Source organism: Acartia tonsa, chromosome 5, assembly GCF_053477335.1.
Source record: "Acartia tonsa isolate MP-2025a chromosome 5, ASM5347733v1, whole genome shotgun sequence".
Classification (NCBI taxonomy): domain Eukaryota; kingdom Metazoa; phylum Arthropoda; class Copepoda; order Calanoida; family Acartiidae; genus Acartia; species Acartia tonsa.
This window is the reverse complement of record NC_137264.1, coordinates 2164538-2191439: the sequence shown is the minus strand read 5'-3', so window position 1 is coordinate 2191439 and position 26902 is coordinate 2164538. Positions and strand designations below refer to the sequence as shown.

Below are 26902 nucleotides of genomic sequence, written 5' to 3'. Positions count from 1 at the left end.
ATACTTAATGATTATCTTGAAAAACAGGTTTAAAGAGTTATAAAAACTAGACAAAATTATTTTAATTTGTTAGGGAGGTAAAAGAGAAATACATAAGAAAATTACTATGCTTTATTTAACTTCAATTGTCTTATCACTGAACACCCTCCAATAATGGGTTAGTAATAATATGGATTATGGATTATTAATATGTAATATATGGGGTCAATGGACAAAATAAGATTCCCCTATTTATTATGCAACCCGTGTGCAGTACATCATAATTACAACACAAGAGAAAATCCCCCAAAATTATTGGCAAAAATGTTCCAAATCATTTTGCAGTTTCCATTCGTACTTTGTGACCGAAGAATATTATATAATATATCTATGGCAGATTTTCTGTGTGTTTGTTTGTTATTTTCTATGCGTTTGTGTGTGTGTGTGTGTGTGTGTGTGTGTGTGTGTGTGGGGGGTTGTTTTTGAATATTGTCTGTGTTTGATAACAACCTCCCAAAGATGTGTCTAAAGCTATCTTTTCCATATTACTACTGTAAACAAATGAATCTGTAAAGCTTCAAATAGTTATGTGATTTTTTCCAAAAAGACGGCTCTAAACCCCACCAGTAGCTTTCTGCAATGCAGGCCCTCCGTTAGCCACTTCCCCTTTATCTCCTACCCCTCCCAATTCTTGTCCTCCGATGCCTAAGTGTTCACACGTTATAGCATTTCGATCTAAAATAGTTTTTTTATAAGATTATTTTAAGCAACACAAATAAACGTATTAAATTAATATTTCGAGAAAAAAAAATATTGAATACGTACCTACGTTTATTTTATGTTACTTTGTAGGAACTTTACATCCTCTTGTAGGGAAGAGGGAGGGGAGGGGGTGTACCAGAGCAACCTCTCTGAATATAAGGGAGGGGGAATATCACAGAGAGAGAAAGTGTAAATCCCCCCCCCCCCCCCACCCCCCTCCAAATGTAATAAAGTTTACTAGTGTTGTATAGGAGCTGTATATAGTGTGTGCTATGAAGACATTATAGAGCTCATGTCTCCTGTCAATATTCAACTTCTGGTTATAGCAAGTTACAAACCGGTTTTCTCAATTAACCATTGATATTATGTTATATGACAAAAATTAAACCTAAAAACATTAGTTTGATAAAATATAAAAACAAGTATCTTTTATGTAATGATGTATGAAATACGCAATATTTTGATATGTAAAAACTAGATTACTACAAGAAGATACATGACCCAAATTAGAGATTTTCTTATTTTATCCTAAAAAAATGTATTATTTGTGGGTTTTTATGAAACGCGCTACTAGTATTTATATACTTTTGCCTTTAATTATTTAAAATTTTCTGATGTTTTTTAATTGTTTGATTACATAGTTTTTGCCTATTTGGTAAAAAAATCAATTTGAGTATAGGTATTGTGTTTTGAAATGTTTGTTTTTTCATTTTTATAACGTTTTTGTTATTATTTCAGATTTTTATCTCTTAAAACGCATCTTCGCCAAAGAGGATTGAATATTTGTTAGCGGAGACACTCATCTTTCACCACGACGGCTGGAGTCATTAGGTTAGTTAGTTTCTCGTATTCATTCGAATCCGGTGGATAGAAACCGGTTCTCATCCATACGAAAAAACTATGTCTAGCATCGTATTATATCCAGCTTTCTACGAATATAAAAATGTACAATCATAAGATTAAAACCAGTTTCTTTAGCCGATGCCTTCGGCACTTCGGGGCTAAAAAAACTAGTTTTAATCTTATAATTGTACATTTTATATCCGCGGAAAGCCGTTTATAATACGATGCGAGAAATTACTATTTAAGTATCTTTCACCACGACGGCTGGAGTCATTAGGTAAGTTAGTTTCTTGTATTCATTCGAATCCGGTGGATAGGAACCGGTTCTCATCCATACGAAAAAACTATGTCTAGCATCGTATTATATCCAGCTTTCTACGAATATAAAAATGTACAATCATAAGATTAAAACCAGATTTTTAGCCCCGAGGTACATTCTATATCCGCGGAAAGCTGTTTATAATAGGATGAAAGATATAACTATTCCAGTATGGCTTTGAAACCGATTAATATCCGATGGATTAGAACCGGTTCTCAGCCATACGAAAAATCTATGTCTAGCATCGTATTACATCCAGCTTTCTACGAATATAAAATTGTACATTCATAAGATTTTTTAGCCTGTGCCTTCGGCACCTCGGGGCTAAAAAACTGGTTTTAATCTTATAATTGTACATTCTATATCCGCGGAAAGCTGTTTATAATACGATGAAAGAAAAAACTATTCCAGTATCGCTTTGAAACCGATTAATATGCGATGGATTAGAACCGGTTCTCAGCCATACTGAAAAATTATGTATAGCATCGTATTTTATCCAATTTTCTACGAATATAAAACTGTACTATCATTGAATTAAACCAGTTTTTTAGCCCGTGTCTTTGGCATCGCGAGGCAAAAAAAACTTTATTTAATCTTGTAATAGCACATTTTAATATCCGTGGGAAGCTGTTTGTAATACGATGCGATAAATAACTTACACACAAAATCAACATGATTAAAATTGATGAAATTCGATAGGTAATAATTTCCCCGCTGTTCTACTTCTATTTAGCTACTAAATAACGTATTACGTTCATCTATACATTCGTAAAAGGTTTAACAACCTTAAGACCCATATTGAGACAAATTATAATATAACAAGAAATCATGGACGTGATCAAGATTCCTTTAAATGGATAAGTTTAGATTAATATTAATCAAAGAAGTATGAAAAGAAAACTATCTCTAGCCTACAAAAAAATTCTCCTTTCAATAGGTAGCTTATTATTATTATTATTGGAAGAAACAAGGGTTGTATACTGATTTAAGAGCTATTGTCTTTTCCCTCTCCATTTTAAATACATGGTGTTTAAGAATGCTTGTTATTTATGTATGAACAATATCAACACACATTTATACATATTTAAACATTTTGTTAAAAGCGAAGCTTTTCTACAATTAGGGTCGGTCCGTAAGTTCGTCCGTCCGTAACGGATAACTTTTTTCGTTAATTTAGGCATGTTAGAATTGTTCTATCGATTTTGAACTTCGCATGGTGATTCCTTTAGTAATTGGGTACGATTTAGAAAGCGCAGAAACTCTATAATCATTACCAGAATGTCCGTACGTCCATTTTAAACATGTCGAGTTTTTTACTTTTTTAACAACAAATTTTCATGTGATCTAATCATCCGATTGATCTGATTTTTGGTATATTAATTCCTGGGACAACAAAGTATAATGTTATAAGCAAAGCAACTCTATAATCAAGTCCTAAAAATGTAAGTATGTTTATAAACATTATCCTGTATCCAGCAGTTTTTCAACAAATTTACTTACAAATTTGGTTCGACTCTTATACATTTATATTTTGATTATTCAGTTCTGACACTATACAAATGTTAATGTCCGTTTGTCCTACCGTTTCAGTGCTTCGCTTTTATGGATGTTGTCATCCTTGTTTAAAATAAATTTTGGGTTTGGTATCTGCTTTACAAGATTCCTTGAATTGCCTAGGACTTACATTAAGCTTTATTTTAAGTAGAAATCTTAAGGTTGTCTATTTTGAATATCTAAGTTAACAAAATAATAATTTCAAAATGTGTTCCTATTTTAAATGGGACGTTGATTATTATATTTGTCTCTTAATCAAGATTTTGGTACTTAAATATGACTCATAACTCCTGTCTGCCTAAAGAGGACTATCCACGAACAAGAGCAAGTGATTCTAAGCATCTTCCAGCATTGACCCATAGTATTTTTTAGTAAATATACTTGGTTTGGGTTTGTAACTTGTAAACAGTTTAATTAATGTACTTTTGCAATTTACAACATTTGATGCTTTTCTGCAGTGTTATTTTATTTTGTCCTTTGAACTCAACAAAGCATTTGATAATATTGCTTTAAAAATTGCTTTACATCTCAAAGTTTTTTCATATAAAACCATGGTGAAACCTAACTTTTTAGTCGATAAAGCAAATATTAAACATAAACCTAGTATATTCACCTAAAAAAATACTATGGGTCAATGCTGGAAGATGCTTAGAATCACTTGCTCTTGTTCTTGGATAGTCCTCTTTGATTACGAGATGCATACTATAATCGCTACCTTTTTACTGGTTGAAAAAATACTTAAAATGAATCATAAACAAAATCCTGTTTTAATAAAATGAAAATATTTTACGTTCCAATTTAAAAATGACGACATGTTTACTTTTTTGCGGGAACAGAAACATGTGTTTGTTATCTTCTTATACTGAAAATTCAATTACGCATTTTATCTACCGGCATATTTTGATAAGTTTATTGCTTTTATAACAATAAAGTATGTCAAACTGAAACATTTAATTTTTATCAGTTTTCACTTATTTTCAACAATTCAAAAATAATTTTCATGGGACTTCCAAAGCAGTGGTATCCAATGGTTTGTTTGTGTGTTACACATTTTGGGAATGGGGTTTTATATGGAGATTTTCATAGATAAGTGATAATAACAGTTTTTCTATCCTCCTGTTTTGTAAAATGATAAGCTTTTTTTGGCTCTAGCAAAGGATATCGCTAACTTAACCGATATGGTTCCCCTTTACAGCAAAGCTTTATTTAGGTCTCGAGAAGGTTTATAACTATTTTGGGGGAAAGGAAATCGCCCCTAGAAATAATAAAACTCCCCTCATTAAAAAAAAACATTTTCCTTTTGAAAACTAAAATCAAAGTTAATAGTCACTTTCTGGAGATCTAGAGAGTTTGAATAAAAGGTATGTAGATTTCTAGATGATTAAGGGTTTGGTTTCATTAAAACTAATCTTGTATTGAAGCTTTTTCACATCTATGTATGTTTAAATTCTTATTAAATGGATAAAAATTAATAATGTTTAATATATTTTTCAGGTCAGGGGGAGTGGGTCGTCAGGCCAGCGGTTCAGAGCAGCCCAGTGCCAATCAACAGCGAAGATGGATTGCCCCCTCAACGCTTAGGCAATTGCAATAACATATAACCTATTACGTGATTCCTTCCTTTTCAGTTACTTTATGTAGCACTAGTTGAATTGTTTTTAGCCTATACGTACCCTAAAACAAAACTAGTCATCGGGTGTGGTCGTTCTTGTCATTCAAGAGATCTTAAGTGTCATACAGAAATTTTGATCTTTTTATTTACAAAGATTTGAGATATGAAAAACTCAAAAATTAACATTTACTTAAAGTACTTCATTCTAATGTTATAGGAAAAGCCAAAAGCATCTTAAATATAAAGCAAAAAAAGGTTTTCTTTGTTTGCTAATATCTATGTCTTTTGATGTCCTATCACTTCAACTGATTTTTAGCAACAAAAAAAAGGAATTAATTGGAGGTACACCTACTTAAAAACCATTATATGAGTGGGTTTCAATAGTTTTATTCATATCAGTAGTATGACTGTAAAGTGGTGTGCCATGATAGACTTGATTCAATTGTTATACTAAAGAATTCAATGATTTTAGAACTATCTTAACAAGAAAGGGTTGAAATCATCCCTCTCACGCTTTTACGGTTTCTTGTTCGTGCCTAAAAACAAAGAATTATCCGTAATATCTCTTTTTAATATCTGGGCCACCCGAAATCTATCTCCCTCTCACCATAAAATGTTTGAATCTAGTAAGGATGTTTCTGTTAGGCAAGGTTGAAGAGTGCATTGTAGGGTTATAATACATATAACATCCCCCGCAGGAACTTTTCTGAAGTTTAAAAACAATGAAAATTATGTTGTTACAATTTTGGGTGGTCCATAGCTGTTATTCTTTATTTTGCCGATGTTTGAACAAAGAAAAGCAGAAAATAATGTTTTACAGATTTTGTAAGGTACCTAGATTAGGTGACTGGTGGTGTATATTAGTCCGAGATTGTGCGCAAGTTTAAAAAGTACACGGGAAAGTAACCCCTAAAATAATCCTACACGTTGAATTAATTGTTAGTTGAGAAAAAATTATGGTTTGTACATTTAGTTAATAAAGTAAACCCTACTAAATATATTTGTGAACTTAAGAAAAATTCCGTGGGTTTTTACTGTACACAATCGGACTCTGAATTAGCCTGTCATCCTAAATATCTGTGCAATACAGTACATTTAGCTTTGTCTGTGGGATTTTAAATGTATTTTGCAAGAAAAGTTAGGTTTTTTTTGCAAGTGGCTTTTAGCATAGTATTTCTTGTACAATTTAAGGTATTTTTAGGTTTTCCTTAATTTTGGAGAACGAATGTTTATGTTATAGCATCATATTTGTAGAGTAAAGTTATTTAGTCATTATTGTACTTCAATTCAACTACAGAAATTCAAATGGGTCATGTCTTTTAATATTTAAGTCAGCGTTTCGGAGCCGGAGCCGGGAGCAGCAACATTTTTGGTGGAGCCGGAGCTGTATTTTTCGTTAAAAACGGCTTTGGCTCCAGATTAGCTAAAAATGATTTTTTAAAGTAATATTATAATTTGGCAACGGTCTATTTCTATATAATAAACTGAAAAACTATTGTTACTTAACAAATAGACACACATCCTTCTACTTTTATATAGCTTTAATCAAATAAAAGCAAAATATTTTATATTATTTATTTTATTTTATCAAATTCAATAATGAACAAAAATTGATATATTAATTTTAAGGTAGGAGCCGGAGCCGTATTTCCAGATACGGCTCCGCGGAGCCGGAGCCGCATCAAAATTATACGGCTCCGAAACGCTGATTTATGTTCTTATTTGTAATATCAATGTAGAAGTAATTTTGTTAAATTTTTGGGATATTTTGGACTAAATGATTTAAAATATTAACCTATTGCCATGTTTAAATAGTAATTTTTTTTTGGAGAAAAGTGATGTTAATGTTATTGTGATTAATTTACCAGACGAGACACTCTCCCTCCATCTGAGACCAATCACCATGATGATTATGTATTTCGTAGGGTCAGAGGGATCCTTAACAAGGTCAGTTTTATTAGTTGTAGCTAGGGTTGGGCCGGATATCCGGCCATTTTCGATATCCGGCCGGATATTGAAATTATCCGGATATCCGGCAGATTTTTACTGCCGGATATCAAGCGTTTGCCAGATATCCGGCCGGATACCGGATATTGAAACTATTCGGATACCGGATATCCGGTATCCGGCCAAAAAAGTATCCGGCCCAACCCTAGTTGTAGCGCTGCGCTTTGGGAAACTTTTACTAGTTAGAGGTTGTAGGTTTGTTTAGCTTATTTGGAAACCTATATTAATACAAATAGATGTGAATTTTTAGTATCTTTGTCCCTTCAATTTTGCTTTAAGTTTTTGTTAGGTAAGTTGACATTTAAATGTAAAAAGTTTTTTCTTTTCAATATACAAATAAAATGTATATTTACAAAATGTTAATATTTTTCATGGTAAAAAGTACGCAATACTGTTAAGTTTAATCAAAGTAGAACATCTGCCATACCTACAGATCTATATTATAGATGTATATACATTCAACTACCTCCCTTTCTGTTGTGTTATATAAGCAATCCATTGGTCGATTTTCAATGACCCAATAGAAGGGTTGTACTTGGTGGTTGCGATGGTGAGATACAGTTATTTAACCCTTTCTCCCTCTAGTGTTTTACTCCAATGCCATACCCACCCAGGCTAGGGTTGGGTAATAATGAGTATGTTTGGTGTTAATGCATCCATCTGATGAGATATTTCCTAACTATTTCTTCGAATCTAAGTATACAAAGATTACATAATAGAAGTATACTTTTTCTCATTGAATATTTTTTTGCATAGTATTAATATTGAAACCTTATGTTCATAGAAGTCTTCAGTTGTCTATAGCGTTGCTACTCTTTAATTCTGCGCACATAGTCTGATTCTAGTAGCAATAAAATCTTTAGAATATTTAGCTTTTATTTGTTGCATTCAGGAAAAAGGTATAACCAACAAGCAAAATAAATCTAAAATAATATTTGGGGGGCAAATGAAGAGGTCGTCAATTTTACGATGTTTTGCCCCCCAACGACAGCTGAAAAACACGTATAGGTTTCGTGATTTTCTTCCGAATTAATTTCGTTATTGGTATGAGCTGTGTTGCATTGACTATTGTATATTGTATTGAAGTTTTACATACAACCGTAAGATGTAGGTGCAATTTGGTATGAGCTTCATGTTCTTATATAAGGATTATTCAACATAAAGGGTGTGCCAAAAAAAATGCGGACATTTTAAAATTGAAATTGCGCGGCTTGTGTTAATAGTAGAAAAATACTAAGCATACCGTTAGAATCGCTAAGAAGTCTGTTTTTAGGAAATATAAAAACGATTCCTGTGCTACGTTTAGTTTAGGAGCTACGTGTTAAAATGTTCCAACTGACTATACGTAGCAGAGGAATCGTTCTTATATTTCCAAAAAAATTAGACTTCATAGCGGTTCTAACGGCATGCGTAACATTTTTCTACTATTAACACAAACCGCGCAATTTCAATTTTAAAAATGTCCGCATTTTTTGCACACTCTTTAAGTAGCATAATATTCCTTACCAGAGATTCATTACTACTTATCCCTTGCATGGAGTATGGTAGATGTTCTACATAAAATTACCCTAATAAATAGACCATTATTTGTTTGTGATTCATTGGTGCTTCTTTGAAATAATTGGTCCTTGTTTAGTATTTCTATTGTATTACATAAGATATTAAAAACAGCAGAATTGCAAATTATGTGTCGATAATAAGGAAAAACTTGTATTTTCCTTTTATGGTTTCTTTAAATAGTGCAGCTATATCTTACTGACTGTTTCTTAAAGCTTAATTAAAGCTATACTACAAATAGATATTATGTTCCATGTTAATTGTATTTCCTAGAAAAAGAATTTGTTTATAGAATGTATAAAACCATTGTGTTGATATTCAGGGAACTTGCAATTTTCCCAAATAGCATAATAAAGGAATTTTGCATAGAAAGCGGGAAGTGAGAGATATAGAATATACTTTAAAAAAGGATTTTATAACAGCCTTTTTGTATTTCTATGGATTTTACCCATCCCATATACAAAACCTAACAAACACATATCTGTTCCTTTCTAAATGACAACCTTCATCGCATTGATTTACTTTGATTTCAAAAGGAATAAAATAGGACACCTTAGGGACACACTAAAGTTAAATTTTTGGTGGGAAATCAGAACGTGTTTTTTGGGGGGGACACCTGTCATGCTAAGGGTAATGCTTGAGGAATACAACTATAACTTACAAAACATTATCATAACATTTCTAGTCTTTCTTAGTTTCTATAACTCCATCCCCTTAGTTGGGAACATTCAGTCAGCAAGCAAATATATATTTGACCGTTTAAAACAGAACCTTGATATCTTGGATGTACTTTCATGCTACCAGAAAGGGTTTTAATATGTGCATGCATTGGTGGGCTGGGTCAAGGCAAGTTCTCCATCAGAAATATGGTGGACTAGTCAATCATTTTAATCATGTTTTGTTTGTGTGAAAATGAGGAAAGAGATATGTAATTATGTTGTTCGAATAAGGATGTAAGTTTAAAGAAAGCCATTGATAGTCAGATATATTATTGTTTACTATAATGACTTCAAAACCTGAATATGGGGATGATGGTAAAAGAAGGTAGTTTTTAGTAAGGGTAGCTATCGGTGGATCTTGTTTAAGAAATGCATATGATGACCAGCCTTCATACAAAAAAAAAAAATTTGTATCACATTGGTAATTGTTGAATTTTTAAAATTGACTTAAAGGTTATTAATTCAAAGGCTAATAATATATTGTAGCATTGGAAATTGAGAAATTCACATTAACCTTACACAATTAAGATTTATGAAAATGGGGCCGTTTCCCTGGGAAGAACCAGCAATTGTTGCAAATTCTCGGCTGCATTTCTTAGAGATGGATATTACTTGCTGCATTTCTCTCTCTCTCACTTTCTCATTTTCCTTTTTCCAACAATTTCCCTTTCTTTTCCCTTTGTTTCTTTCCCATTTTCCCTAGTTCTCTTTGTCTCTACTTTTTTCTCTTTTTGGTGGACGGATGCATTTTTTCATGATTTGAAGGTCATACAACACCAACCAAGCAACGCGTTCACATTTTCAACAGCATAGCAGCTCTATAATTCACTGTAAGAGATCATCTATAAATTGCAACTATATTAGCATAGAATGGTTTATTTTTGCCCTGTAACATGCCTCTATAAAATTTAGGGAGGGAGAGGACATTGAATTGTTTATTACACTACTCCCCTAAGTTTTATAATAACATTTGACCCTGTAACTTTGGGTACTTTTATTTAAGTTGAGTGTCTAAATATTTTAACCACTAATTGTAATCTACAGAAGGGATATTTTTTTGTATCATCATTGGGAATGTATATCAATTTATCGGCCTTATCTTCTCCCTTTATGACCCGAATATAATTTTATATAGGTATACCTTTCTATGTAATATTGTGCCAGTTATGGATCTAGTTGTCCTTGTTTAAATATCTCTTTATTGCATTTTGTTATGGACTTGGGTTAAATAAGTTTGGACTAAGCCATTTATTTTTTTTTTATAGAGAAAGGCTGAATTTAAAATGCAATAGCAATGCCAAAGTTTCATGATTTTAAAATATTTTGAAGCAATCATGTAATTTGTTTTTGGTTTTGATCATAAATGATATAATAGTACAGAATTTTCCTTTTTTACGACCCTTTTCAACTATTTTCTTTTGTTGTTTCTATAAAGCAGATATCCTATTATATAAAGTAGTAATCGTTTTTGTCTGTCTCTAAGGATCTCGCTAACCGCTGAACCGATATTGTTCTCCTTTACAGTGAAGCTTCTTATAGGTCCTGGGAAGGTTTTAAACTATTTTTGAAGAGGGTGTCTTCAACCCCCCTCCCCCAAAAAATATTTTTTTTATCCTTTTGAAACTCAAATTGAAATGATGTCGACTTTTCCCCCTCCTAACTTAACTGTCCCTAGACTTAGAGGCTTCTAGAGGCGTAGCCGCTAGTATTTGATAAAGAAACCAAGTTTTCTAGTAGCTAAATATTTGATTAAGTTGTGGATTTTGGCTGTTTTGTTTTACTAGAAAGTGATGAAATAAGAAGTTTAAATGATACTGTCTGTTAAGCACCCTTGTAATCTTGTCATATAACTACTAATACTTTTCTAGTGTCAATGTATAAAAATCAGTGTTTATTATCATAGTGACATTTTTTTCATGGGCACTTGGTTCCTTAGAACGTCTGACAGGCCGAAAACTTCGCTGCTTACAATTAAATCTAAAACCTTTTAGTAATATAATCATTGGAAAATAGGAAAGAAAAAACAAAGTTTTCAACCGTTTTGTACTTTTAATTCCAACTTCTTATTTTGGCCATTTTTTTTTGAAAATCACGTTTTCCTAGCTGTGTTTGGTTTGGTGCGGCAGGGAAATTGGCGGGAAGTAAGGGGTAGGAAGAGGGGCTTGGGAAAAGTAGGCTGAAAAATAATTTTAGGGACAGACAAATAAATTGGCGTTGAGAGAAAAAATACAAAAAAAATATTCTTTCTCCAAGGTTTTGAGTTGATAACTTTACAGTATTTTTTTTTTTTTTGGGGGGGGGGGGGTTGCGTAGATTTATTTTATGACTAATCTCCTTTTCCAGCTGCTTTCCCACTGTGTCGACCATGGTCTATTATTTGTGCAATATAGTACTATACCTCATCTTTGAGAGTTAAGAGAGGAGATTTTGAGTTGTATAACTAAACATTGTCAAAGTCTCGTTTATCCAACGTGAGTCTTATGTATGAAGATAGAAACCATTCCAGTTCAATAATACATAAATTACCTATGTTTTTATAACATAAATTCTTCTATTTTATCTCATATTCTTTCTATTTTTCTATATTGCTCTTATTTTTACTTTTTTTCTTTGTTACTTTTTTTCCTTTTCTCTCTTCATAATCAAGGGGGGGTGGGGAAGTTCTGACATATTTGCGTAAACCTGGTATATAGGCTTTATCTTTGGACTGAGAGGAAAGAGTTAGAGGTAAACTCATAAAACAAAATATGCATCTTTTTTATGTTATCCACATATTTGAAGAAAAAAAAATTTTTTTTAATTTTTACCTGTCCAGAGACCACCTAGAGGCATGGAGCTCCGGAACCTGGAGGCCTGGAGCTCCGGAACCTGGAGGCCTATCCAAAAAATCTTAAAACTTGGGAAAATTCATCATAAAAGAAAGCTTTTATCTTTGATAACCTATCCTCTCAGATAAAGCCTATATACCAGGTTTACGCAAATGTGTCAGAACTCCCCCCCCCCCTCTTGTTTTCTTTTTTTCCATTCCTTTCTTTCTCTTTCAAATAATCTTATGATTTTCCTTGAATTAATGTACCTGGATTTAGCAAATGATGCAGGTTGTACACATGTTTTGAAAACACATTTTAATTCACGTTTACATACACTGCTGAACGTGCAGTCCTTCTCCATCCATAATTGCGCAAGGAAGGGATATACTTAAGAAATTCATTTATTTTAAACAAATCTTAAAACAAATTTAGGTAATTGTTTGCAGTAATCAACTAATAATGTAAATATAAACCAATTATGATTAATTAAACTACCCCTCGCCCCATATCAATAAAGGTTATTGGTGTAATATTCCGTACACTAATGGCATTAGAACTCTGAACATAATTGTATATTTTCTAAATAAAAATTTCTAGCTAACGAATGGCAGAATGGGTATCTGGTATTAAAGTGAAAAAAAATCATGAAACATTTTCATAAATATGTTATAATTATTATTTTGTTAGACAGGTTGATTTCTATATTCATGTTAGTCCCCCTTATCAAGTCTTTAGGTAATGAAAGTTCTTTTTATATTTTTACATTTTAGTAGGATAGTACAAAATATTAGGAATTATTTGTATGGTGTAGGTATTGTGAAAATTGACCCTAATTATATAAAAGCTTCGCTTAAAAAACCTGTAATTATATATTTTGTAAGACGAAAGGAATAGTTATTTCTCGCATCGTATTATAAACGGCTTTCCGCGGATATAGAATGTACAATTATAAGATTAAAACTAGTTTTTTTAGCCCCGAGGTGCCGAAGGCACTGGCTAAAAAAACTGGATTTTATATTTTGATTGTACATTTTTATATTCGTAGAAAGCTGGATATAATACAATGCTAGACATAGTTTTCTCGTATGGATAAGAACCGGTTCCTATCCGCCGGATTCGAATGAATACGAGAAAATAATTTATTTTTTGTTTTAGATTACCCCCGAGAAGTTTGAAAAGTTAAGCGGTGACATACAGAGCATCATTGGACACGGATCCCCGACTGTTTTCAAGGGTGTTATTCTATTGGTAAGTGTTGCAATTTGTAGTTTTATTATCACGCAACCTTTCTGGTAATTTTATTTAAAATGTTCAAGTTATTTGTAAAGTAGAGTGAGACATTTCTTGAATTTGGTATTCAGCTGATATTTGGATCTTCCACATAAGGCCTAGCTTACTATGATAACGAGATCTTTTAAAGACAATCCATCCTCATACTTTACCTAGTCCAAAACTAGCGTTGGGCCGGATATCCGGCCTTTTTAAATATCCGGCCGGATATTAAAACTATCCGATCATGATATCCGGCTGATTTTTGACGCCGGATATCCGGTAAATTGATGGATATCGAACGTTGGCCAAATATCCGGCCAGAACCGGATATCCGGCATTAGAAAACAGCCGGATATCCGGTATCCGGCCAAAACAGTATCCGGCCCAACCTTACCAAAAACCATGCCAATCCTTAAAAATAATAGGATCTATGTGTGTACCAAAGGATCTCGCATCTGGCTGAACCGATATGGTTCTCCTTTACAGTTTAACTTCTCATATGTCCTGAGAAGGTTTATAGCCATTTTTTTGGGGAATGCCACCACCCTCCCAAGAAATACCCCAAAATAATTTTAATTGCCGTTAGCATCTTACATACTTTTAATATTTCATGCAAGCAAATACATTATCCCCTAATCCCGGGCTATTGGCTGTGTGTGTGTGTGTGTGGTTGTGAGTTAGTGTGGTTGTGAGTGTGTGTGTGGTTGGTGAGTGAGTGTGTGAGTGAGTGAGTGTGTGTGTGTGTGTGTGTGTGTGAGTGTGTGTGTGTGGTTTGGAAATATTGCAGTTTGCATTGCAGTTACTGCTTTGCTCAAACTTTGTATCAATTAGGTTTCACATGTTTAACCAAACACACACACAATAACCAAGGAATAGGGGATAGGTGAAAAACAGATAATATTCTCATTCTTTCTTTATGAATCAAAACTTATTCTTTTTAACCTAAGAGCAAGGTTTAATTATCTTGCATTCGCCTATCCCTCTTTTATGGTTATCATACTTGCTTATTTGTTTAAATTAAATATAAAAAGCTACTATTTTAAAAGGTTTGTAGTGAAACAAAACTGTCAAATAAGTAAATCATTGATTGTAAGAAGAGCGAATTTTCCAATATTATTTACTTTTTTGAAAGAACATCAAAATTTTGTATAAGGAATTGACCAAGCTAAATTTTTGTGTATATTGCATAATGTCTTGATTACAATCAATGAGATTAAAGAATAACCCTATAAAGTTTTTTTGTAAATAAGTACCTATTGCAAGTAAATCCTTGAATTGAATGTAATATTAAATGTTCTTTTTTAAATCTGTTATAAACGTAAGATTTTTAAAAATCACACGGATTAATGAACGTACAGAAACTCTAATTGTAGAGGAGCTTTGCCATAAACCATTTCTAACTTTTAATGAATGTTTTTGTTACCAATCACTTTACCCATGATAAAGTGTTATTGGAATTTGTGCAAACTTGAAACTTTAAAGGGAATTACAAGGGGGAAGGGGGTGGCGTAGATGTACTGTCAAAACGTTGTCAGAAAATATCCCATACCACTATAAATATGAACATATTTTCATATCTGCATTTAGAATTAAACATATCCATCTATAATACCAATACTGTTTTTTTTCAAAATCAAATAAGTTTTATATTTTTTTTGGAAGCTTGAAATAAGTTAATAATAGTTTAGGTTATTTTCTAAATGGCCTTTAAAATAAAAAAGAAAATGATTACTTATTGTCCATTGTCAAATCTATGATTAAAATAGATTTGCGGGTAGGGTTACTATTGGTTAAAAGGGATTATTGAAAAGCTAAAAGGGGTTGCAATTGTAAGCCAACAATGTAGCTAAACTTTTAATGTTAGCACAAGTGAAGAATATAAGTTAAATGTTCCATTTAAAAATTCTAAAACAGATACTGAAGAATCTAAAAATTCATTTTATGAGTCAGAATCAGTAAATGTAATCATACCGCCCCTCCCTTCCATCTGTTTATAAGTTTGCCGATTTTGTTTTTAAAATTAGCGTATTTATGTGGACACTTTTTGCACTCAAGTGTTGACTGCAACTAATGCAATTGCTAAACAAATTTCAACTTTAAATGGTCGAAAACGCAGAGATTTGGGTATTTCATAATTTTTACAAAAATTTATATCGATTTTTTTAAAGTTCTGCACGGGGTTTACCTAGCTAATATTCTGTTATTGGCATACGTTTTTCGTTATTTCCTGCGATTTATTTTACCATTTACACGTGGAGAGATTAACTTTCATTGACCTACACCTGTATTCCTGATAACATGCATATCTAACCTAATTTCATAACTTTTAAAACACAATTTTAGTTGCTATTCTAAAAATACAAAACTTATATGAAGCACGTCAATCCTTTGAAATATACGTCAACTGCATCGAAAATAAAGAGCAAATCCTGTTCAATAATTACGTAAAATATATATTTTATAATAGACATAAATAGTATGCAATCGTTTTATTTAATAAATTTTAGTATTTTAAAAACGTATTATGATATTTCTCGTATTCATTCGAATCCGGTGGATAGGAACCGGTTCTCATCAATACGAAAAAACTATGTCTAGCATCGTATTATATCCAGCTTTCTACGAATATAAAAATGTACAATTATAAGATTAAAACCAGTTTTTTTTCGCGCGTGCCTACGGCACCTCGGGGCTAAAAAAACTGGGTTTAATCTTATAATTGTACATTCTATATCCGCGGAAAGCTGTTAATAATACTATGCGAGAAATAACTATTCTAATATTGAAATGGATTATTTAAAATCTTTATAATTACATTTGATCAATTGTAATCTGGTAGGTTTTATTTTTGGTGAAACCGAATTTTGCCTCTTCTGGGAGCTCTTAACACTGCGGGGCCCTTTCATTAAGGCGGAACTTACCCTTATAACCTTAACTAAACTAAGCATAAAGTATGTTTTTTCATAAGGTTTGTTTGTGTCCATCTAAGATTTAAGAAAATCGTCGTAATTTTTTTTTTACAGTAGGTACCTAGCGATGTATTTTCACAATATGTTTTCTTTTTAGATATTTGAAAAAGCTATCGATGAGCCGAAATACAGTTCCATGTACGCACAGCTGTGCAAACGGCTGTCCGAAGATGCACCAAACTTTGAACCCCCTGGATCTAAGGTAAAAATATTGATTGTTATCAGCAAGGGCGTCCTCCAAGCTTTTACATTTTTTGTTTTTTTTTTGGGGGGGGGGTAAAAATTCAAAATTTGTTTTGGGAGTGGGGGTGGGTGATCTTTATATCATAGGTAAGGACGTCCAAACTTTTTCATTTTTCGGGGGGGGGGGGGAGGAGTAACACGTCAAACTTCAAAATTATGCCTTTTGACTGCATAACAAATAGCTAATTTTTAACTTTCCATGTAATTTTAAAAATTTCAGTTTAAAAACTTTCAAATTCTGTGATTGAATAATCGTTTATAGGCATAATTGCCATTGTAACACCAAAATGACAATTTTTTTTCTTTAGATTACCACCTTTAAACGCCTGCTGCTTATTAACTGCCGAGATGAGTTCGAGAATAGAGCGGCTCTTTCCGCAACTTATGACAAGAAAACCGGAACCCTCACAGGTTTGTGTTACTTTTCATTCTAGTAGCGCAGCTACTTTGACGTCTTTTTACGTCAGACCGTCTTGCAAAAAGATCACTTGGTGTACTGTATTAGGGGTATTATGTTTCCCATATTAGTCGCATGTAAGTGTAACGTAATAGCTGAAAAACATATTTCTTACTTACAGCTGTTTTTTTTTAGGGCTATTTAGTACATAAATTTTCTGAAAACATTAGGTATATTTAAAAACTATTGTATGTTGTTTTTTTTACAAAATATTAATCCATTGTTATAACCTTTTAATTTTGTTTTTAATCATTGGGGTATGAGCAACAATATATCATCTATTCTCTTATAATAAATTTATGCTTTTCAGGGGAGGAGGAGGAGGCGAAGTATATTGCGAAGAGAAAGATGTTGGGGAACATCAAGTTTATCGGAGAGCTCGGCAAGCTCGAGATGCTCCATGACTCCACCATACACAAGTGCTGTGAACACGTAAGTATCCACGGACTTTTATAAAGTTAGAAAATAGAAACCAGACATTAAATGTTTAGAATTGTGTTTTACGGATTTTACCAGAAACCTACCCCTCTCTTTTATGATGTTGTAAAATAGAGTCCTGACAGATTAAATGATTGTATAATTATAAATATTTACCTTCTATTCGGAATAATGACCCTAAAAGGACAAGGCTTTTAAGGAGAAACATGTATTTAGTATATCTAGAAGCAATTGTTTTGTCTGAAAAAAATATTTATGGGATTATTTTTTTTTCAGTTGCTGGTTGGAAGGCGAAAGCAGCCTATCGCGGATCAGGCTGAAGACCTCGAGTGTCTGGCGCATCTCTTCAAGACTTGCGGACGCATCATTGATTCGCCTAAGGTGATTGTTTCATTCTTGTTATTTTTGGATTAACAGATGTATAGTATAGATGTATATACAATACAGTTAACTTTTAGATTTTAGAATCCAACAAACAAAATTCAATTGAATTACCCAAACTTTTTTTTTAAGTGTTGTGGATCCGGATCAGCATTTTTTTGAGTCCAAGGATCCGGATCCTGGGGTATAAATTTATGGAAAAATCTACCTAAATTTATATAAAATAGTCACTTACAAAGACATTCTCGTGATGAGAGCCAATCTTTAAGGTTTAGGTTCAGAATTAAAAATTAAAAGTATTTTTGACTTCGAGATTAAGGAATAAATATTTTTAAAAAAATTTGGTGATTTTATTTTTATTGTCAAGGATCCGGATCCGCACTGACCAAATTTGGAGGATCCGGATCCGCATACAATCAATGCGGATCCGCAACACTGTTTTTTTTTGTATAACGTCGTGCTTATAAGACTTTGGGTACCATTATGATTTACAGTCCCATTATCCACCACTATCTGAATATTCTCCATATAGATGGAGATTGCAGCCCACGATATATCTTAATTATTTGCGACAATTTTTTTTGTGTTTTTCTGGCTTTTTGGTAACTTAAGAAGCGCAACAAACAACTCTATCATTGATGTATTTTTTAGGCAAAACTGCTTGTTGACCAGTACTTTCAGCGAATCCAGGCGGTAATTGCCAATCAAGATACACCAACTAGGATCAAATTTTTACTTCAGGTAAACTCTCGTCCATTTTTTTCTCAATCTGCTGGGTGATTTTTTTGATTATTCGCCTCAAAAAATTTGTTTTCTTGTGGATATTAAGAGATAAGACAATGGACGATAATTTAAAGGTCATTCCCGTCGATGATAAAGAAAGCTATTACTATTCAAATTATAGGTTGTTAAATTTGGAAACTATTAGTTTGGAACTTTACAATTTAAATTCAATAAAAATACCCATTGTTTTTAAGCCAACCTAGATAAATTAAGTGTTATATAACTTTGAGTACTAGTATAATTTTGTCTAATATCCACTATCTCTTTTTCTCCAAGAAATATTGAAATTGGCAATAAAATATATTCAATTAATATTTGTAGCTTTATTATAATTCTATGCAGAATATTGTTATAGAAGCCTTAAAAGTTAAACAATATGTACAGCTGAAAAAGTGTACTTAAAATATTATTAAACCATACTTATTTTCCTTGGAAATTAACTTAAATTACTTCCTTGTGTACTTTCATATGAAAATTACCAGAGCTGAATCTTTAAATCATTTTAGTGGTGAGCCAGATCGGGGTGAGCCGAATTTCGGCCAATCACAGCGCGGCATTTCATAAAATGCTGTGCTCTCATTGGTGAAAGTTGGCTCATCCCGATCTGGCTCACCACTAAAATTATTTAAAGATCCAGCTCAGGATAATATGGGAAATTCTAACCAAATAGTACTTAAACCTTGTTGATTAAAATAAGGTTTAAGATAAATATAGATAAAGTTTGAGATAGATAGAAATACTAGAATTTTGGATTCTATTTTGTACGGTTTGATTGAAATGGAGTCTCAATATCAACTTCGCGCCATGTTAATACAATGGAACCTTAATAGAACCTTTTTCGCAGGATGTGATCGATATGCGGGAAAACCGGTGGACACCGCGCAAGCTTGCGACCCAGGAAGGTCCCCGCCCAATTCAACAGGTCCGCGAAGACGCGGCCAGAGACGGATGTATCTACATGCCGCAGCAGGACGCTCAAAGTTCTGCTGGCAAGGGTACTCCAGGCGACCTACATGCCTCCAGGTAAAGGAAGATTTAGACGCGTAATAAGATTGTTGATTGGCCTTAAAAGGAAGGCTCATCTTGAGATTTAATACTTTATAATACAATAAGTTTGAAACGAAGTGGATAAGACATATATTATAGATCGATAGGTTGATTGATATAAACAGTTATAAAATATTGATTTATTAATCTATAATACAAAGTAGAATGATGTCTGTCCGTCCGTCCGTCTGAAGCTTAACATCTCGGTAACCACTGAGCCGATTGGATTCTACTCTTTTGGATATATACCTACTGGTCCTGTGGTGGTTTTAGGCTATTTTCTTGGGGGGTGGGACACCCCCAACCCCTCCAAAAACAAAAAAATCCCCCCCCCCCCACTTTTTTTTATTGCAGAAGATTTCCTTGGTCCTTTTTTTTGCATGAGATTTTCTTGGTCCTTTTACGAATTCCACCTTAATTTTTTTTGATCACCTCTTGGGGCTTCGCCCCTAGAGGCTAGCGGCGAAGCCGTTATATATATATTTTAGATCAGGATTTGTTAGATTTGATTTTGTTTCCTATTATCTCATAAAGTCCAAAATAATATTAAATTACGAACAATTAAACTAATAGAACATTTGCTTTCAGATTGGAGGAAGTTTTATTTTCTAAGAGTCGCGGCAAAGGAATGGAGGATATTTTTGGAGGCCCCGCTCCAAGGAGCTCCAACTCATTGGGCTTAGGCACAGGCCCTGGAGTTATTGGAGGTAAGAAACTTTTTCTACAATAGCTTTCTTGGATTTCTTTTTGTTTAAAATGGGATTTTTGTCAGCAATCTATTCCTCCCTCTTTTTCATTTTCCTTCGAGGGTCGTACCCTAATAGATAAAGATCCTAAACCAATATTTTATAGATATGTGTAGAATAACCATTTAGTTATTAAATCCCATATTAAAAAAAACACTAGGCACTTAAGATTTTAGGAGAGGAATAAGTTAAAAAGTTCTTTAGATTTTGTTGAAAATTATAAGTACCTATTGATTTGTTTTTGTTTTTTCAGAAGGAACTAACGAGTATGGTTATGACAATTACAGCAGTCGTAACGGCCACCATCACGAGGACAAATACAACGGCTACAACAACCATAACAATAGCTATAACAACCACAATAACGGCTACAACAACCGCGACAGAGACGAATCCCGCGGTGATTATAAACCAAAACGCGATAATTTTGATAATAAATACGCGGAGCGGCCAGATTTTGGCGATAGATTTACTGCCAACCGCAACAAGACACACCCAAGCAACCGCGGACGCGGCGGTAATCTTAATGGCGGTACCGGAAGATCAAACGGCGGACCGGGTTATAATAACAGTTATGACAGAAACGGAACATCGACCAACGGCGACAAAGATTTGCCGCCACGGTTCAAGAAAATGAGCATGTACAACTCCGGTATGAACGGCGGTTCTGGCATGAATGGCGATATCCAACTACGTCCTGCCAACGGTAACCTAATGCTGAAGCCCAAAACACCGGCGGCTCTGCCTAAATCTGCCCGTCTGGATAATGTCCCGGTGCAGCCCAACAACGGCGCCATGACTATGAGTGTGTTAGAGCCCGTCTACATCTCTAAGAAGGGCGGCGACAAGAACAAGTCAGATAGGAAGAATAATCACGGGCCTTCGCGTGAGGAAGTGTTTTCCCGTGTGGACGGAGTCCTATCCAAGCTGACCGACACAAAATCTACAAATGAAGCTTTTACTGTGTGGAAGGAGAGTAACATCCCCAGCCAGATGACAAACAATGCCCTGATTCACATGCTGAAGAAGGTTGTCAGTTTTGACAGTGAGTCTAACAGGGCCCTCACTTTCCAACTGTGCGATCAGCTGGTCGCGGAGGATTTTGTTACAGATGTGCATTGCAAGGAGAGCTTAGGTAAGGTTTATTCTTTTTAAATCTTAATAATGGTTTTAGTTTGTACCAGGTGAAACTTTTACTAAAAAGATTAATAACACGTTCCTCAATAAGTTTCCCATTAGATTCAAAAACATAATCTTTACTATTAATCTAGAAATTTCATTTTTCATGTTCTTATCACTTAAAACAGATTATTTGCAGGGATAAGGGATGGGAAACGTAGGAAAATATTATTTCAGGCCTATTTCAAGCCTAGGCCTATTTCTAGCCTAATAAACCAGTTTTGGGATAGCGCAGTGGTTCGTATAAAATGCTAATGAAAAAGCTGTGTGTGTGTGTGTAGATAAAGTATAGAATCAAATTCAGGTAGCTAGTTTAAAGTAAAAAACATAACTTTTTATAAACCTATATATTAATGGCTTTTGTTAAAATGAAGTTTTTTCTCTCCCAAAATTTTTTATCTTTTACTTTGGTAATTTGAACTGTCAGAAAGCTATCGTTTGGTTTCCCTCAGACAGACTTTAGTTTGTATTATTTGCATTTTTATTAATGAGTAAAAATTTTATATGAAAATTTCATTGCTAATTAAAATTCAAAATAAATAAATAAATATGCACTTGGGTAACATTCTATCAAGTTCTTTGGATACTATACTGGATATAATGTAATGATATATCTGTACTGTGTTGTATTGTACAAAAATTAGGGTGAAGGTGTTGTATCAACTCCGTACTAAATTTTTAAAATTCAAAATACAACATCTAATTTATAAACTACCAAATGAAAATTCGTAGCTACCTTCTTTCCAAAAAAATAATCCCGTTATTTTTGTTTTTTCTATGTGGCCCTTTTTTAATGTTTAACTCTAAGCAGATTTAATAATTAAACTAATGTGATCTAACACCATTTATATTTATTTTTTCGTAGCAGACGAAATCATTATTTTTTCTAGAATTGTCTGCTTGTAAAATTTCCGCCATCTGTGATTTGAACACTGATTTCACAAAACACTATTGGTTTAGAGCGGTAGCCAATATGAGCCGTCCGCCAGTAAGGTCATTAAATTAGGCAAATGGTAAAAGTTGCATGATCCCTTTCAAAACCAGGCCGAGACCTAATTTATGGCCAGGTTTCCTATCCCTTATCCCTGATTATTTGTAGGTACATACATGGATAATATTAATTTTTTATATTATCTTGTAGGTAAGATTGTACAGGGAATGAACGGTAAGGAGGACGAGCAGCACATCTCTGGCATTGTCGACCTGGCCGTCTGGACCCTGGCCTCCAACAAGGCTAAATTGATTGAGGTCGCCGAGATGACGGAGGGCGGATCAACCCATCCCATGTTCTTATCCATCCTGCAGAAGTTGGGCGCCACCACCAGCGAAGATACTTTGTTAGCCATGTTCAACGAGTCCGGAGTAAAGTTGTTGGATCAGCTTCCATCTGATCTGCGCACTGAGGATAAATTGGGACAGGTTCTTAAAGAAAAGAAGCTGACCCTATTGGTTCCTCTGCTTAGCATCAAGACGGAGCTAAGAAAACAGCTGTCCGTCGGCAATGAGGCCAACATCTCGCCGCAGCGGCTGCAAGAATGGATTCAGAGCAATGTGGACGCCAAGTATCAAGAAGATGCTGGATTTGTGTACGCCCTTATGGACGCCATCATCCGTTACATTGTTGACAGCACTGAAAGCGCCTCGGCCAATGTGGACGCGAACAAGGACAACACTAATGAGGTTGAGAAGGAGCGAATTTGCGAATTCAAGCCCCTGCTTAAGAACTTCCTGGGTGGGAATGGATTGCTTCAGCTGAGTGCTATCTATGCCCTACAGGTATAATACTTCAATATACAAATAACTAGCGGCTACGCCCCTAGAGGCCTCTAGTGGCACTTTAGATTTTTTTATTTCTTAAAGTCTCTACATTACTTCTTTATTTTACGATAATTCTCTTTATGTTACGTTGAAGTCTCCCATATATTTTTAAAATTTACGATTTTTTTCTCTTGTGAGGGTGGTTGTACCCTCCCCCAAAATAGTTATAAACCTTCCAAGAAACCATGAGAATCTACCCTGTTAAGGAGAACCTGATCGGTTCAGCGGTTAGCGAGATCCTTCAGTACAGACACAGAGACAAACAAACATCCTGTTACTTTAGTATAAGGATATCTAAGCACTAATATGAAACTTTTGAATTCTTAATTTTGTTCTCTTACTCCAACCAATTCATTTCGAAACCAAAAAAGTTGTAACATTACTATTGTAGACCTCCTTGAAATTTTAATTTACTTTTATAAATCCCATTGTTTAATTTTATAATTTTTTTTGTAGGTGTTCTGCTTTGACAAGGCGTTCCCCAAGGGTCTGATGTTGAGATGGTTCATGGCTCTGTACGAGAATGATATTATTGAGGAGGGATCTTTCCTCAAGTGGAAGGAGGACGTGAATGATACTTATCCTGGCAAGGGCAAGGCTCTGTTCCAGGTACAGCTTCATAATCTTGTTTTGTCAGAGTAAGGACATTGGGCTGTTTATTACGCTAGTCCCCAAACTTTTATTATAACGTTTTCCTATTCGTTGTCTTCACAACTTTGAGGATATTAGTGAATTTAGATTGGATGGTTTATTAAGTTGAGTGTTGAAACGTTTCAATCTCTAATTTTAAGCTACAGAAGGGGTAATTTAGTTTATTATCATTGGGGATGTATATAACTTTATCGGCCATTGTCTTATCCCTTCAGATCACTGGTGTTTAGTGTTCCTATGTAAAGGGATGAGTTACAATTTTCGATTGTATATATACTTATATAGTAGTGATGGCAATCCGTCGAATTTTTGGGCCGGATTCGGATTCCGGACACTTAAAAGAATCCGTCAAAAAAGTGGCGGATTCCGGATTCTTAATTTTGGCGGATTCGGATTCCGGATTCTAGCAGTATTTTAAAAGGCTTCAAAAAAAAAATAAATGAAGCATGAAAAGCTGTGAAATGAAAAAAAATACTTACAAAAAAACGCAACTTTGGATGCTAGCAACCATTATACCTGTAGAAAAAAAACAATAAAATACTTTTTAGGTATATGTCTGCCACATTTTAAATAAGTTTTGTCTGAAAAAAACTGTTATTTGTATTTGTTATTTTAGCCTACAAATTAATAATCCGGAATCCGCTATTAAAAAACGGATTCCGGATTCGGATTCCAAAATTTGCCCAAAAATTGGGCGGATTCCGGATCCCGGATCCGGATTGCCATCCCTAATATATAGACTTTTTCTTTCATATTATTAAATATTTTTATGTTTCTAATCCCCCATCACCGTCCTGTATACCTTGTATTGTCCTACAAGGCCTTTCCTTTTTAAAAAGGAGCAGAATAAATGTGGCCTTAAAAATATTGCACCAAGAAAAGTCTCATAATTTGAATTTTACTCCAAAAATTTTGCTTTGTTCTACTGATTGATTGTTGCTTTTGCTTTTTACTGCCCTTAATTATGCTATGATGGATAACTTGTCTAAAGTGTAAAATCAAGGTTTAACGTTCTACCTGTTTTTAGGTGAACCAATGGCTAACCTGGTTGGAGGAGGCTGAATCTGAAGAAGAGGAAGACGAGGAATAAATGTCGTCTTTGCAAACAAATAAACACACAAAAAATCCGCGAAACAAGAAAATAATTTTAAAAAGCCCGCGAAACGAGAAATGTAACAAAAGTCCGCAAAAATAATCAGTTTTAAAGAAAAAGTGCCGTCTTTAAAACTGGATTATGTGGTTAGTTCTGCTACTTTACACCAAAAGCAGCCTTTTATCTTTAAAAAATGGCTCTTTTTGACCCCACATGAAGGTCGAAGCCTACAAAAAAATCCTCAACATAAAAAAAGAAAAGAAATAAACTTAACGTCGTGAAATGAATGAAAAAATGTCAAGAATAACCTACCATCATGATAAATTAGATAAAAAAGTGAAATGATAATAAGATATCAACATATTACATGTATACACGTATAATAATACACAAACATGCATCATATAACCATCCATTTAATCTCTAGTAAAAAGTTATTAATAAATGAATGTTTTAACATCTGTAAGTAAGCATATGGATAAATGTACTTATAAAATACTACTAAGTGTATTAAATATAAAAAGTGTACTATACAAAAAATGCTTGACCTGAAAAGTACTGAAAAAAAGCAAACAAAAAAAATTAAATATTTTGTTTTTGCGTTTACAAAAGTTGACTAAATTCAAGTTATTGATATTCTCTGTCTCTCTATCTTAGTAATTATTAAATTATCTTCATACTTCAAGTTTAAATGTTGCTATTTTAATGTTAGAAATATCTTCCATTTTTAATATCCCCTGTTCAAGATCTTAATAAATTTTACTTCGCCTAAATTCATGGCATTTTTTCTCGGTTACTTTTTCAAGAATTTTCAGCATATCTTTTTTGCTATTAAATAAAATTATCGCTTGTGATTATATAAAAATTTAGTGACTTTTTTATGTATTTTTAATCAAAGGCATTATTCTTGAATTAGTAACTTTAAAACTTAAATTTTACATTATCCCCCTCCCTCCCCCTTATAAAATAAACTACAGTAATCGTTTATTTAAATTCAAAGTACACTCATAAAGCAAGACTTATCTCCATAGTTTTTTTTTGTTGTAATTACTAAATACCACAAGCTATTATAAACATATGAATAAAACACCTGGATTATTTTTGTTTCTGTAAATTTAGATGTGGCTCTTGTCCCCCGCTACGTCCTAGCTATAATCTGTATTATCTCTTCCTCATAATTGATTTGTTCTTATGTTTATAGGTATAAAAATTAATTTTACATTTGTTTTTCTTCCAATAAATTGTGAAGCTAATCATATAGTTGTGTTTTTAAAAGCGAAGCTTTTCTATAATTAGGGTCCGTCCGTACGTCCGTAACGGATAGCTTTTTTCATTAACTTAGGCATGTTAGAATTGTCCTATCGATTTCAAATTTTGCATGTTGATTCATTTAGTAGTTAGGTACGATTTAGATGGAACTACCCCTTACCTAGTTTTGGGTTATTTAAAGGGCGAATATAGGTTTGATATAATATGAGCTTATTTCAAAGGTGCCATTATATAGATTATAAATAACTTAAGGATATTGACATATCTAATTGTATAAGTCTGTTTATAGCTTAAAACCTTTCTAACTCAAGATAATATTATGTAATAAGTGTGGTTCCCTAAGAACTCAATTACCCTAGCATCACACAAGGCTTCGTAGCAAGGTTGAATTAAA

At 33.5% G+C, this 26902-nt stretch overlaps 1 protein-coding gene across 4 annotated transcripts; it reads left to right on the top strand.

Moving 5' to 3' along the window:
- Nucleotides 1-1457: 1457 nt before the first annotated feature.
- On the top strand, nucleotides 1458-26495 carry NAT1 (N-acetyltransferase 1). 4 transcript variants are annotated; one of them, XR_013879365.1, is made up of 16 exons: nucleotides 1458-1572; nucleotides 4952-5038; nucleotides 6938-7016; nucleotides 13318-13410; nucleotides 16501-16605; nucleotides 16955-17057; nucleotides 17414-17535; nucleotides 17818-17922; nucleotides 18574-18663; nucleotides 19550-19728; nucleotides 20341-20459; nucleotides 20752-21638; nucleotides 22824-23453; nucleotides 23952-24104; nucleotides 25174-26031; nucleotides 26217-26495. XR_013879365.1 is itself a non-coding variant. In XM_080159815.1 (15 exons), the coding sequence occupies exons 5-15, from the start codon at nucleotides 16540-16542 to the stop codon at nucleotides 25234-25236; spliced, it is 2517 nt and encodes an 838-aa protein (XP_080015941.1). In that variant the 5' UTR covers nucleotides 1458-1572; nucleotides 4952-5038; nucleotides 6938-7016; nucleotides 13318-13410; nucleotides 16501-16539; the 3' UTR covers nucleotides 25237-26495. The 4 variants fall into 4 exon arrangements, 2 of the variants coding, with proteins under 2 accessions (XP_080015941.1, XP_080015943.1); XR_013879364.1 differs by having other exon boundaries at nucleotides 26156-26495; XM_080159815.1 differs by having other exon boundaries at nucleotides 25174-26495.
- Nucleotides 26496-26902: the final 407 nt, after the last annotated feature.